Source organism: Camellia sinensis, chromosome 1 (assembly GCF_055761805.1).
Source record: "Camellia sinensis isolate YWXY chromosome 1, ASM5576180v1, whole genome shotgun sequence".
In the NCBI taxonomy this organism is placed as follows: Eukaryota; Viridiplantae; Streptophyta; class Magnoliopsida; order Ericales; family Theaceae; genus Camellia; species Camellia sinensis.
Window position 1 is genome coordinate 178,953,956 of NC_138961.1, and position 14,779 is coordinate 178,968,734.

The window sequence follows — 14,779 nt, forward strand, 5'->3', positions numbered from 1 at the left end:
GATTGGATTGAAATCTACTTACCAATCCGACTGCGTGACAGATGTCAAGTCTTGTGCTTGTCATAGCATACATTAGGCTGCCTACTACCTGAGCATATGCGACATCTCTTATTTCCTCAATTTCATACTTAGTTTAAGGACTCATACTTTTACTAAGACTTTGTTCCTTGCAAATAGGTGTGCTTAAAGAATTACAGTTATCCATATTAAATCTTTTGAGCACCTTGTCTAGATATTTCTCTTGATCTAGATATAATAATTTTGAATTTCTATCCCTTGAAATTCTAATTCCTAGAACATAGGTTGCAAGACCCATGTCTTTCATTTCAAATCTAGATGCCAAGAAAGTTTTGGTTTTTATAATCATATCTGGATAATTTTCTGCTAATAATATATCATCCACATATAAAGATAATATTGCTAACTTATTATTATTTTTCTAGATATAAAAACAGTGATCTACTGGACTCACAACATACCCTATTTCTAAAATGGCTTGGTGGAATTTCAAGTACCATTGTCTTGAAGATTGTTTGAGTCCATACAAGGATTTCTTCAACTTATAGACTTCATCCTCGTTGCCTTGGATCTGGAAACCATCAGGTTGCATCATATAAATTTCCTCTTTTAATTCTCCATTGAGAAAAGCTATTTTAACATTTAATTGATGCAATTCTAGATCCATCCTAGCTACGACTACTATTAGAATCCTTATTGAAGCAAATTTTCCAACAGGAGAATATGTATCTACGAAGTCTACTCCGGGTGGTTGTGTGAATCCCTTGGCTACTAGCCTTGCTTTGTATTTCTCCAAACTTCCATCTACTTTGAATTTCTTTCTACGAACCCATTTGCAACCAATGGCTTTTCTTCCATTTGGGAGACGGGTTAATTCCCAAACATCATTTTTCTTGATCGAGTCAAGTTCTTCATTCATTGCCTTAAGCCATTAAGTAGCGTCACCGCTACTCGTTGCTTCATTATAACTAGTAGGATCATCTACTAAGTTATTAAGTTCTTCAACTTGAAAAGCATAATGATCTTTCAAAAATGTAGATGGACATCTTGCTCTCTTACTCTCACTTATCGCAGGATTTGAATTAGGTAACACAACATCAGGTAGTTGTCTTTTCCTCCCACTATCAGGTGGTGCTGGGAGAACTAGTGGTGCTGGTGACAAAAAAGGAAGAGAAGAATCCTGAGATACTTCGAAGAGCAATTCAATTTGTTCAATAGGAGTAACAAGATCAATGGATTCAAGAAAAATAGCATCTCTACTTTCTATTAATCCACGTTCAAGATGGTAAAAACAATAATCGCTCCCATTTTCAACATAACCAATAAACTTGCATTCCCAAGTTTTACTTCCCAATTTATCCCTTAAAGGTTTGGAATAAGTACATGTGCTTTACATCCCCAAACTTTGAGATTTTGAACATTAGGTTTAGTACCATGCCAACATTCGTAAGGAGTTAGAGGTTTGGCTTTTGTTTTGACTCTATTCAATATGTACGCAGCGGTGGATAAGGCTTCGCCCAAAAAATGAATAGGTAGATTAGCATGAGCCATCATAGACCTTGTCATTTCCATTAGAGTACGATTTCGTCTTTTTGCAATCCCATTTTGTTGTGGTGTGTATGGCATTGTAAACAAATGCTTTATGCCATTGTCCTTGCAAAAAGAATCCATAGGTTCATATTCGCCATCTCTATCATTATTCAAGTTTTTAATGGACCGACCAAGTTGCTTTTCTACCTCTAATTTATATTCCTTAAACTTTTCAATTGCCTTTGATTTGTGTTTAAGAAGGTAGATATGTCCATATCTTGAATAATCATCAGCGAAAGTAATAAAGTATTCTATGCCTCGATGAGTTTTAGTTCTTAAAGGACCACAAATGTCCAAATGAATTACTTCAAGTAATATCAATGATTTCCAATATTTTAAAAATGGCTTGCTAGCCATTTTTCCTTTGATACATGGTTCACATATATCAAAATCATTGGAATATACTTTAGCCAATAGGCCACTTTTAAACATTTGAGACATTTTATTTTTATTAATGTGACCTAATCTTAGATGCCATAAATAAGAACTATTACTGGTAGAAACAAACAAATAATCAAAAATATATACTTTATTATTATCAATAGGAAGAGAGTACATGTCATTCACTCTTGTACCTTTCACTAATACATTTTCTTTCTTAATCAACACTGTGTTAAACCTAAAATTAATCTCAAAACCCTTTTGGGTTAATACTGGAACTGAAATTAAATTTTGGCAAATGTTGGGTGCATAAAGCACATCATGAAGTACAATGGAAGTTTCATTTATAGAGAATTGGCAGTTATCGATGCCCAAAACATCACTATAGGAGTTGTTACCCATGTAGATTTTGTGTTCACCAATCTTCTTTTCAGTAAACCCCATGAACATGTCTTTATTTTGCATGATATGCCTAGTTGCAGCAGAATCAATTCACCATGAATTTGATGAAGGTTCAAGTACAATTGCTTCAAAAACTGTCATGGCAATGGGGTTATGATCCTTTTTATGCTTGTTTTGAGGACAAGTGGCTTTGATATGACCTTTTTGACCGCAATTGTAACATAGGCCAGTTTGATTCTTGTGATGTTGTTGTTTTTGCCATCCTTGCTATTTTTTTTTTTTTTTGCGTCCTTTCTGGAACCCCTTCTTCCATTTTTTCTTGATAGAAGTAGCCTTCGCTTCATTCTTTCTTCTTCCAAAACCAAGAGAACAGGAAATGTTACCATTGAAATCTCTCATCGGCTATGAGTTAAAGATGTGACAACATGATCCCAAGACAATAGAAGACTATTAAGTATGATAGTTACTTGCATCTTGTCTGACAAAGGATGATCATCGTTGGATAATTCTTTAGCAATTAATTCTATTTGATTAACATGATCACCAACACTATCATTATTACTCATATAAGTGTTATTATATTTATCCAAGAGCAATTGAATTTGAGCGTCAGATCGAACTCCATACTTACTTTCTAGAGCTTCCATTAATTATTTTGCAGTTTCATGTTCTTCGAATAACGGAATTATGTTTTCTTTCATATTATGTAATATTGTTGCCTTTGTCATAGCATCATTTTCTATCCATTTTTTTTGAAACCAATTAAAATCATCATCTGGTTTGTAAGTGGATAAAGTGTGCAATGTCTTTTTATGTGTAAGAAAATAAGAAATGTTGCATTTCCATGCTCGGAAATCATTTCAATTAAGCATCTCAATTCTTGAAGAATCACTAGCACTTTTAATAGCCATACTAAAAACAAATGTGTTACAATAAAAATACAAATGTGGATACTACAAAACAAAATAAACAAATAAGCAAATTAAATACAACAATAAGTCTTAATAAGGATAAGGCTTATAGTTGTTAAGTCGGCCCCTGTGATAAGCAAAATATCGATGTGGAGGAGTCGAACGGGAATGATGAAAACCCAATGGCCTATTAAAGCTAATACTTTGCTTATGAGTCTTGTGAAAATAATTACGAGCCCAAGGAACACAATGGTGCTTATTAAAAAAAATTCTTTGGATGTTCTCTTGGGTAACACCCTTGGATAGCCTCCTTCTCCAATTCTTTCTTCTAGAAATTTAGTGCAATGACCCACCAAAAAATTCTTAGAAGAATTCTGGAGATTTTGGCTTTTGAATGATTGAAAACGGTTTTGAAATGAGCAAGAACGGATTGAAAAATCACTTGGACCAAGCTGCTGCCGGTCCAAAGACTGTGCTTGGCTAGTTTGGACCGACTGAGATCGAATTGGCGTGACATACGGGTCAGCGCTTAGGTCAGACGGGCGCGAGTCCGAACGCGAAGCATTGGACGCTGGGCTAACGCACGGATCTGGGTGTTGGGAGATGGGCCGTGGTTTTGGGCTGCTTGGCTTGGTCTCTGTAACTCTAGGTTGGGCCACCTGTTTTGGCCCAATCAAATTCTTTTTAATTTTTAGGCCTAAGGGAACAGATTTTCTGGCAGTGATTTTAATTTTTGGCCCTTTTGTCTTTAGCCCAAATGTTTGATCTTTCAAAACAAAAGCTGCAACAACTTTATTGCCTCGGTTATCTTCTCCGATGACAGGTGTCGGAGACCAAACACTGAAAGTTGAACTTTGTGGGTCAATTTTTTGTCCTTTTTCACAACGAATTTCACCGTTGTGATCAAAATTCTAAAAAGAACAAGATGGGGCTAATGTGGTGATGCCAATTAAATCGAAAATTATTTCATAAAATTTTTCTACCGGTATAATTCGGCCTCACTTTCGGCAAGGTTCAGAACAATAGCACCACCAACTATTATTTTCTTTGGATATTTTTCTGGGAATACAACACGTTGGTGATAATTAAATAAACAAACAGAATTAACCAATGCCGAAGATTGACGATCAATTATACTCTGAATATTTGGTAAAAACTTTTTGAAAAATTTTCGTTCTTCCGGACTATAATTCGACATCTGCGTTTATTTTTAAACAAGGCTCTGATACCACTGTAAGATTAACTTGACAATGGCTAAGTGATCGGTGATCCTGTGAGGGTATTTATCACGCAAGATGAAATAATTCGGAAATAAAGTTGGATCTAGATATGCAGGTTTGTCAATGGTTTAAAGTGTGTGTATCTAAGAACACATTTTGCCATTGTATTGATAAACACAATGACAACCATTGCCAAAGGTCATAACCTTTGGATACAAAAACTAACAGCCACAATTATCATGAAACAATGCACCCATTGTGTTCAAATTCAAATACTTAACTTACCAGATCGTTTTGTTTCCTTGCGGGAAGATATACACCTGCCATTGGGTCATAATCAAGTATGGAAAGGCACACCACATTATGATGTGGTCACATTTAATCTAACAGATATGATATGCATCTTTGGTAGTTTAATTAAGTGGCATCTCATATTCACTTCTCAAGATGAGAAAAATTGAGGATGTCGTGAAATTCATCACAAGTCCTGTTTTGATAATCCGAACCGTTCAGTTTTTAGAACTCGCTGAGTAGAATATTCATGCAAAAATTCAAGATGATTTGTGTAACGCCCTGGGAAAACACCTCCCAAATCCTGTTCTCTCATCTCAATCCACATAAAGACAAAAAGTAGATAAAGAAATAATAATATAATTTCAAAACACTTCTTTCCCATTGAACTATTCTCAAGAATTTCAATACAATCAATTTACATCCATGGTCAAAACGAAATAGTTCAAAAGCTACGAAGTTATACAAAATAGATAAATCAGATTTAAAAATAAAATCCTTTACATTTATACAAAATAACCCCAAAGCTTTAACACAAAACATCAAACAAGTGATCATTCATACTTCATCCAAATTGCTTTCCATAGTAAATCATGCATATAATGCATGAATTTAAAGTTTTCAATTTCTCTTAGGATGATTTCAATTCACAACAATCCAATAATTCATATTTCATCCTCAAAGTTGAATAAACACACCCAATTTCATGTTTTAAAAATCAATGGCGCAAAACCCCTCTTTATTGAACAAGTTTCAAAACTAAGGTTTGTAGAAAATTAGGGGTTTTCTCTTTTTCATAAATTAGAGACTAATTTTCATCATCAACAACAATAATCATTAATAATAGACATAATTCCATCCAAAATCATGAATTATTGCCCACATCCTTCCAAATCATTTATTAGCAAACACAATTCACACACACACACACACACACACATATACAAAGGTGAATATCTAATAAAATTATCACATGTGGATCTCAAATTAAAGATATAATAAGTTAAAGATACCCCCACCTCAAGAATGAAAGCTTAAGATGGAAACCCACTTGAAATTTCAACGAAAATGCGAAACAATCGGTAGATATCTCGAACTAGACTTGTTCTTCAATTTTGTTGAAGGATCTAGGGTGTATTTAAGGGAGAAATTAGAGAAGTCAAGTGTTTGGAACTCTAGGGTTTTGGGTATGGAGGAGAGAGAGAGAGAGAGGAGAAGAAGAAAGAATAAAGATTTTGGGACAAAAAGTGACTTTAAAGTGTCAGAATTCGCGCAGACCGCTTAAGCGGTCAAAAGTTCGCTCAAGTGGCACTACAACAAAATGTACTTTTGGCGACTGAAAAATATTTAGTCACCAAAAGTTGTGGAATTGGTTACCAAAAATAATATTAGTCGGAAAAAGTCAAATATTTAGCTACTAATTTTTTTTAGTTGGGGAATATTGATTATTGGTGACAAAAAAAAACTAGTCACTAAAAATATCACAATTGGTGACTAAAAAAAATTTTAGTAGCCGTATAGCTAGTTTTAGCTACTAAATTGTTTAGTAGCCGAATGAAAAGAAAAAAAAAATATCTTTGGCGATCAAAAGTTTGGTTGCCAAAAGTTTATTTTTAGCGACAAAAGAATATTTTAGTAGTCGTAAAGTTAGTTTTAGCTACTAAAATTGTTTAGTAGCCGAATGAAAAGAAAAAAATTATTTTTTATCTTTGGCGACCAAAGCATGTATATTCAACGACAAAAGAATATTTTAGTCGTCGTATAGTTAGTTTTAGCTACTAAAATTGTTTAGTAGCCAAATGAAAAGAATTTTTTTTTTTTTTTTTATCTTTGGTGACCAAAAGTTTGGTCGCCAAAAATATATTTTCAGCGACAAAAGAATATTTTAGTCACCAAAAAACTAAAATATTTGGAGGGAGATTTCAAATTTTGGAGGGATTAAAAAAGTAATTAGCGACTAAATGAATTGTTATTAATTATTTATGTATTTTGTTTCCAACCCAAACTAACAAACCAACAACTCTCTCTCTATCCCTCTCCCTCTCACTCTCTCTCTCTCTCTTCGCTGCTCCTCTCCCCTCCCTCTTTCACTGCCGCTCCTCCTCGCGTTTGCCGGCAACCGGAGCACCTCCTCCTCCTCCACCATCGCCATCGTGAAGAGGGAAGACTGTAAACGCACCAAACATGACTCTGTTTTCTCGGATTGGATGATCTCTGTCTCTCTTCCTCTCTCTCTCAGTTTCGCAAAAACAATTATCATTATGAGGGACCCTTGTTCAAATATCCCAAAAACAATGAAAGAAATTTGGGTTTCTGAGATTTTGGATGTTCTTTTTTTTTTTTAGAATTGAAGTCATCTAAGTTAGCATCCTATTTATGCAACTTTCACTGGGTTGCAAGAGAGATCTGTCATTCATTCATGCCTCATGTGCCAGTGTTTGTGAAAATGGGTTGGTCTGTTTTCCTGTGTTGGTAAACAAACTAATCTTTTTGATTTATGCTCACCAAGTGTATGTAAAAATATCATAGAGAGCTTTTGAGGGCTAGTTTGTTGGTTCATATGTCCAATGCTCCTAGCATCTTGCTATGGGGCATATATATATTCTCTAGGGTTATTACTCATATCCAAATCAATGCTCTGTATCATGCTTCCAATATTTGTTAATTTCAATCCATTTCACATCTTTTCTTCAAAAACATATTTGTCAATTACTCAAGAACTTTTGATTAGTATGAAGCCTTTCCCTGTCCATTGTTGGCCTTTCCATTGTAACATTTATCTACCAGTAGCAGTTGTGGTTTTGCATATGGTGGAAGCATAACTCGAGTGTACTCCAGATTGATATAGATAGTCTTTCCACTTTCTCTATGATCTGAATCTAAATCTGAACTTTTTGAAGAATATGGACTGGCTTGCTGAGCTCTGTTAATTAGTTATTATTTTGTTAGTTGAAGCTGTTTTTGTCATATGAAATCATTTGGAGCATTTGATCTCCCCTTATCTATTTTATCAATTAACAGTATTGTGTTGTGGGAGCCGAATAACGGCGTTCAATAAGGCCGAGGATCTGGATGAAGACGGCCCAGAAAGGAGAATATATTCGGCTATGATCTAGTTGGTCAACCGCAAAGTCGAATATTATAATCGGCATTTTAACCAACCGAACAAAGGCCGAATAAATAAACGTGCAATGGACCAAAGGTGGGCCCAAAAAAACATAAGGCCCAAAAGAAGAAGATATAAATAGGAGAATATCAGCCAATGAGAGGTATGTGAGAATTATTACGCTTAACTTAAGATACAAGTAACTAAGAGAGCATACACTAACTTAACCGTCGAAGTGCTAATTCCAGCACCCCCGACCGGAGTGTTTATTCCTTTTAAGGTTGTTAGCTGAGGATCTCGAGCGTCCCAGTAGATCAAAATAGTATTTCCAAATCACATCCCCACATGTGTTTATACAGATACTATCACAACATTACATCAAATATCTTGGTAGTTTTAGAGGCAATGGCGGCGTGTAAAGACATTCATAAATTCTAGTACATGTGTGACATATGGAGAACCTAAAAAGATGCCAATAACAGAAGTAACTCCACAGGTGAAGATTTTAAGAAATGCTTTGTGATGATGAGTTATGGTTTTTAAGTTGGTTTGGTAACAGAATTGACATGCAATGGGCTTTGTTTAATAACTAATCTCTTAGTGTTGCATAAATTCAGTTCCCCATTAACCCATATGGAAATAATTTAATTAGAAATAATTGCATGTAAATTAATTTAGGAAATAATATAAAAAGAAAATAAAGAATTAATTATAATTAAGTAATGTATGAGTTCTGCTCATCAACTAAGTGAATAAAAAAAAGAGGTTATATATAATGGTGATTTTACACTTGAAAATGTTCGAGTCTAAGAAATATAATCATCTCATGGACAAATTTGTTTTATATACATGAATTCTTGCTTGGTCTCTCATAATTTTTAAGAAATTCTCATTTAACCTCAATAAATAGATAGATGATTGCTACTTTTTTTTTTCCTCCCAAATGATTGCAAGAAGTAGGCTGCCAGATTCTTCTCCAGGTTGCAAAGAGGCTTTCAAGAATACAATTATGGCTCGTTTGGCTTCTATAATGTCAAAAGTGACAATGTGCAATTATCAAAGTAAGAAACTATAAATATGTCAAATTTGATCGCATCACATTTGAACCACCCAATAGCTAACTAATCTATTTCTTGCATATTGTCATATTAACTCTAAATATATGAGTCTTTTGGGAAACATATCTTTTAGTACATACATCTAGATATAAACATTGAATTTGATTATGATATATTTTTGTTTGCAAAAAGCTTTCGGTTTATAAGCTTCAAGTAGTTTTAGAATTTAGTCATCTTAGAGACACCTTGCAATTATTTGGTTAGAATTTAGGTTCATCCTGAAAATCTCTTAGTAGTCAAACATACATACTCAATTGGCTACTAAATAAATGTAAATATATATATATATATATATATATATGTATATATAATTATTTAAAAAAAATATATGGCGACTAAAGTTTTAGTCGCTTATAGGTCACTTTTGGCTACCAAAAAATTTTAGTCGCCGATTGTCTTCCTTGAAAAACTATTGGTGACCAAATATATTGGTCGCCAAAAATAATTGGTAACCAAAATAACGCTTTTGGCGACTAAAATTTTAGTCGCCAAAAATGAAATTTCTTGTAGTGTGGACTTGTTTCCAACACAGGCACCCAAATTTTAAACAGGCATAACTCCCTCGTCCAGACTCCGTTTTAGGTCATTCTTATGTCCAAATCAAAGCCCCCAAAACAAGCTTTCCAATGGTTCTAACCTCTTATCCAAATTCAAAGTGTGGAAAGAGAAAAAGATAAAAGAGTGAAGACTACTCATAGGACAATTATTCGAATCAATTTTTTTAGTTTAATCTTACTTTACTATTATGACACCACGTCAATCAATATTCCAAAATGAACCAAAGAGGCTCCCAAGTAGAATAATAAGAGTGTCAAGAACAACCCTACTGCACTACAAGAAAATACATTTTTGGCGACTAAAAAACATTTAGTTGCCAAAAGTTACGGAATTAGCTACCAAAAATAAAATTAGTCGGCAAAAGTCAAATATTTAGCTACTAATTTTTTTTAGTCGGGGAATATTGATTATTGGTGACTAAAAAAAATTTAGTAGCTAAAAATATTACAATCGGCGACTAAAAAAATTTTAGTAGCTAAAAATATTACAATTGGCGACTAAAAGAAATTTTAGTAGCCGAATGAAAAGAAAAAAATTATTTTTTATCTTTGGCGACCAAAAATTTGGTCGCCAAAAGTATATTTTCAACAACAAAAGAATATTTTTGTCGCTGTATAGTTAGTTTTAGCTACTAAAATTGTTTAGTAGCCGAATGAAAAGAAAAAAAATAGTTTTTATCTTTGGCGACCAAAAGTTTGGTTGCCAAAAGTATATTTATAGCGACAAAATAATATTTTAGTCACCAAAAGCCTAAAATATGTGGAGGGAGATTTCAAATTTCAGACGGATTAAAAAAATTATTAGCGACTAAAAGTATTTAGTCGATAATAGTGTAATATATATATATATACAACAATGATACATTCCACTAATTTGGGAGACCACTAATGAGGTGGAAATTCAAAAAAAAAAAAAAAAAAAAAAAATTAAGACCAAAACATCGCATCAATCAGTGAAACCACTCTCTAAATCTTCTTTACTACTCCCAATATAGAGCAAATATTTTTCATATATATATATATTTGGTTCCCAGACAACAACAGACCCAGCGTCTCTATCTCTCTCTCTTCAGCGTTTCTCTCTACCTCTCCCATTATACTGCCTCTGCCTCTCCGCTGCTCTTCTCCACTCCCTCTCTCACCGTCGCTCCACCAGTCGTGCCTCCGCCACTCCTCCTCACGGTCGCCGACAGCTGGAGCACCGTTTGCAAGCTCTCTGTCTCTTTGTGCAGTTCGCATTTTGACACAAAATCTAGGTTGGTGATTAGGTCTTCTACTACACCATTTTTCTGGGTATTGATAGAACCATCAATGTTTTTCTTCATTGAAATCGTTTCTTCATTGAAATCTTCTTCTACCACTCTCTGTTTCTTCCTCTTCTAGTCTTCTTTGTGTGTATATATATATATATATATATCCATACATATAAATCAAAACCCATTAAAATCTAATGGCTCGTTGCCCCCCATGAATTGTTGGTTTGGGAAGTTGTTATGGCTTTTCCATTTGTTTGTTTGTTTGTTTTTTTTTTCTTGCCTTCAAACTGTTTGATAAAATGTCTCTTAGGCTTTTCAAAAATCTGATCTACTTTGTTGTATCATCTCGACCCTAGAATCAAATGGGTGATTTCAATGATTGTGGGTTTTGATTGTTTTATAGTGAATTTTGATGATGCAATAGGAATAAATAAATAAATAAATAAAATAAAGAGAAAAGCATGACAAAGTTTCAAAAAAAGGTTCACGCTAAATGGTTTGTATAGTTTATATAATAGAATATATAGAGTAAGAATTGGCTCCAGAATGGGAGTAGAGGAATTCACCAACGTGATCAAACTTCATCAGCGCTGAATATGCTGTTTCGTTTATAATATAGAATAGATGTATGTATGAATGAAAAAATATATTTCAATTGTGTAATATTTTTCAAAGCCATCGATTTAGTTTATCTCTTTTTTTATTCTTTGAGATGCTCAAAATTTAATAAATGGGGTTTCTACTTTTTCAGGCATAATTAAAGATTTGTCTCAGCTTGTGATTCTTTCTTAGCATTGCATTGCTTTTCAAGTATATATATATCATTCTACTTGGTAGCTGCAATATATATATCTAATCTACATGGATCTACTTGGTAGCTGCTTTTCTTAGCATTGCATTACCAAGTCTGCTAGCAAGTGTCATGACTATTGCTGCTGATACAAGTGGATCTCCAACTAGGCTTCAGGTTTGTTGATCAAATGTCACTGGTTTTTTGGTTTTTAGAGCAAAGAGTTTCATTTATTATAATTGTAACACCAAAAGAGCAGAAGAGGAAGAAGAAAAAGGCATAAAGGTCAATTTACATATTCTGATAATAGAAGTTAGCGTGCTTTTGAGTTCACAAACTACGTGAGGGTTATGTGCTTATTTCCAAATAATATGGGGGCAATCCACACATGAGCCAAACTATAAAGGAATAAAGTGAAGTTTGCCCAACATAATTTTAATCTTCATATAGGGAGGTTGGGTTGGTTTGACAAATTTTAACACACAAGTCAATCAACTGCTCGATTTTTATCATCTAACTCACCAAAACCCAACCCTCTCTTAAATTTCATCATCTGGTTTCCTTGACAGTTAGGTTCAGCAACATCAGGGAAAGGAGACATTGGAAATTATACTGGTATATGCATCATTGTAGCTACTTTGGGAGTTGCAGATGGCCATGTTCAAGGAGGGATGGTTGGAGACCTATCCTTCATGTGCCCTCCGTTCATCCAAGTAAGCCTTTCAAAGTGTATTATTTCTTTCAAGTTAATTATATTTAGGAAGACTTACGTGTAGATCTTAATAGGTAGACTTAAGCCAAGTTTGGCATGTCTTGAAAAAGACAAAAAGTCAAAAAGTCACTATCCTAAGTCACATCATCTTATTTAAGTCACATCACCTCTCTAACACATCACTTCAAACCCAACCCAAACCCAATCCATATTTCATAAAAAGTCAAAAAGTGCACTTATTTAGATCATCCCAAACAACCCCTTATTATCCAATAGATCATATGATAAGTAAGCCTTTCAAAGTGTATTATTTCTTTCAAGTTTATCATTATGTTTTTAACACTACATTGTGAACAAGTATAAGTGATGAAACTTATTCAACCAATCTAGTGGTGACAATTCACATGGTACTTCAAATGCGGTGTAAAAGTATGATTATTGTAACATTATTAGCAGGCAAATTACACACATGGTTTACATATTTTAAATTCTATGTTAATCCCTCAATCTCTTTGAGAGTGAATAGATCATTTTTTTTTATTCTTAATTTGTGTTAATTTATTAATGGGCATTACTAATTGTATGAAATTGACATAATATGAAAAAATATAAGATAAAATTGATGTAATTGAGACTATAGAATCAAATTGGAGTGAACAATCTATAAGGACCACATGTTTAATTTTCCCAACAAGAAAAAATAAGAAGAAAAAAACAAAGAACAGAGAAAAGAGAAAGAGTCATTTTTTAATTTAGAGTTGTTATGTGATTGTAATAAATCAAAAGTTAATACATTACTTGACATGTCATTGTGAGACTTAAATTGTAAGTCTTAATGTTTTTCAATTAGGAAGGGCCTTTAAATATTAATTTTTAAAGGATCTTATATAAACTAAGGTGGGCACAATTATAATTTTTAAGGGTTAAAACAAAAATATTTTGCAAATATATAGGTACTAGTGTAATTATAAAAATCTGAGGAGGGGCACGTGCCCCACCTAATCCCTTCTTCCCTTCGTCTCTGGATGGAAGGGTGTCATTACAACCTGATTTCAAATGTAAGTGATTAATCGTCACAATTAAAAATGAAACATCCAAAGTGAGATTTTGGCGAAATCACACAAATGTAAAAGTATAACTATTCAGCTTTTTCTTTTTCTTTTTATTTTTTTCTTTCAATTCTTAGAATAAATTTGCTTACTACATGAATATTTTTTGTAATGAATTTTGGCAGTCATTCCAAGCTGGTTTGGCTGCATCGGGTGCTCTCACATCGACATTGAGACTAATGACAAAGCAGCCTTTGAAAGAACTGATAATGGCCTTTGCAAGGGAGCCAGTATGAAATATTTACCTCTCTTATAAACATCCTTTTTGGAGTTAATTATGTCTTTCATTTTTGTAATTTGACTCAAATTTTATTTTGATCCTTATAGTTTTAAATTGAACAGTTTAATCCTTACACTTCAAAATTAGTTTTAGTTTAGTCACCCACCTCAAAAGTATAAACTTGGGATATATAGAGCAACTAGATTCATATGTTGTATGTACTCAGATTGAACATCAAAAATTTTATTTCACATATATTCGAGTATGCAAAACTAATGATTAATTTGAAAAGATTACTTAATTTCGAGTTTTATATGTTTTTTTTTTTATAATTTTAAATTGGCCAATATTTAGTCAATACTAATGATTATTATTATTATTATTATTATTATTATTATTATTATTATTTTATTTTTTTTTTTTTTGCAGATGGTTTTTGACGTACAAATGTGGATATGATTTTTTTTGACAACTACGGAAGGGCATTATTTTTATATACAAATTAGTTTTTTTGCGTGGTAAATATCTAAAATTTGGCCTGATAGAAATTAGCATTGGATGTGGTACAAATTAGTTTTTGGGGCGGTACAGAATAAATTTTGGGTGTGGTATAGATTTCCTTTTGGATATTAAATTTGGTTAATCCTCTATTATGTATGGAATTAAATTATTGGGGGTTGGATTATGCTTGGTATTGATGGAATTTGTATTACATTTAGAATTGGACGTTGAATATAAATTTTTTGGATGGTTGGACGTAAAATGTGTGCACGTTGTTGAATGGTTGATAATATATTCAGTATTGATGGATTATATTGTTTGTACAGGGTACAGGTTGCACTAATAATGGATACAGGTGGTTCAGAAATTTTAAAAAAAAAATTAATATAGTATTTGGTGACTAAATATGTTCGTAGCAAAAAATGTAAGTAAATGTTTTGGTGACCAAAAATTTAGTAGCAAAAAATAACCAATGGCTTTTTGCGACCAAAGACATACTAACTAAAACAAATTAGAATGAGGGAAGTTTAATTGCCGACTAAATATTTTAGTCACTAAAAACATAGCATCCTTTGGCGACTAAACTGTTTGGTCGCT

The 14,779-nt window shown here is 33.1% G+C and overlaps 1 protein-coding gene across 1 annotated transcript; it reads left to right on the plus strand.

Moving 5' to 3' along the window:
• The first annotated feature begins 10,639 nt into the window (after positions 1 to 10,639).
• Positions 10,640 to 14,444, plus strand: LOC114320252 (equilibrative nucleotide transporter 2). The gene is made up of 5 exons (XM_028267378.2): positions 10,640 to 10,850; positions 11,729 to 11,817; positions 12,210 to 12,353; positions 13,587 to 13,691; positions 14,111 to 14,444. Exons 2-5 carry the CDS (start codon positions 11,773 to 11,775, stop codon positions 14,138 to 14,140), a joined length of 324 nt encoding a protein of 107 aa, XP_028123179.1. The 5' UTR covers positions 10,640 to 10,850; positions 11,729 to 11,772; the 3' UTR covers positions 14,141 to 14,444.
• The last annotated feature ends 335 nt before the right edge of the window (positions 14,445 to 14,779 follow it).

Bases quoted from the DNA above. Each gene is read 5' to 3' on its own strand.
- LOC114320252 (XM_028267378.2), top strand. From the start codon at position 11,773: ATGACTATTGCTGCTGATACAAGTGGATCTCCAACTAGGCTTCAG. The intron at 11,818-12,209 runs GTTTGTTGATCA...TTTCCTTGACAG, and splicing joins GATCTCCAACTAGGCTTCAG to TTAGGTTCAGCAACATCAGG. The intron at 13,692-14,110 runs GTATGAAATATT...TTTTTTTTGCAG, and splicing joins TGGCCTTTGCAAGGGAGCCA to ATGGTTTTTGACGTACAAAT.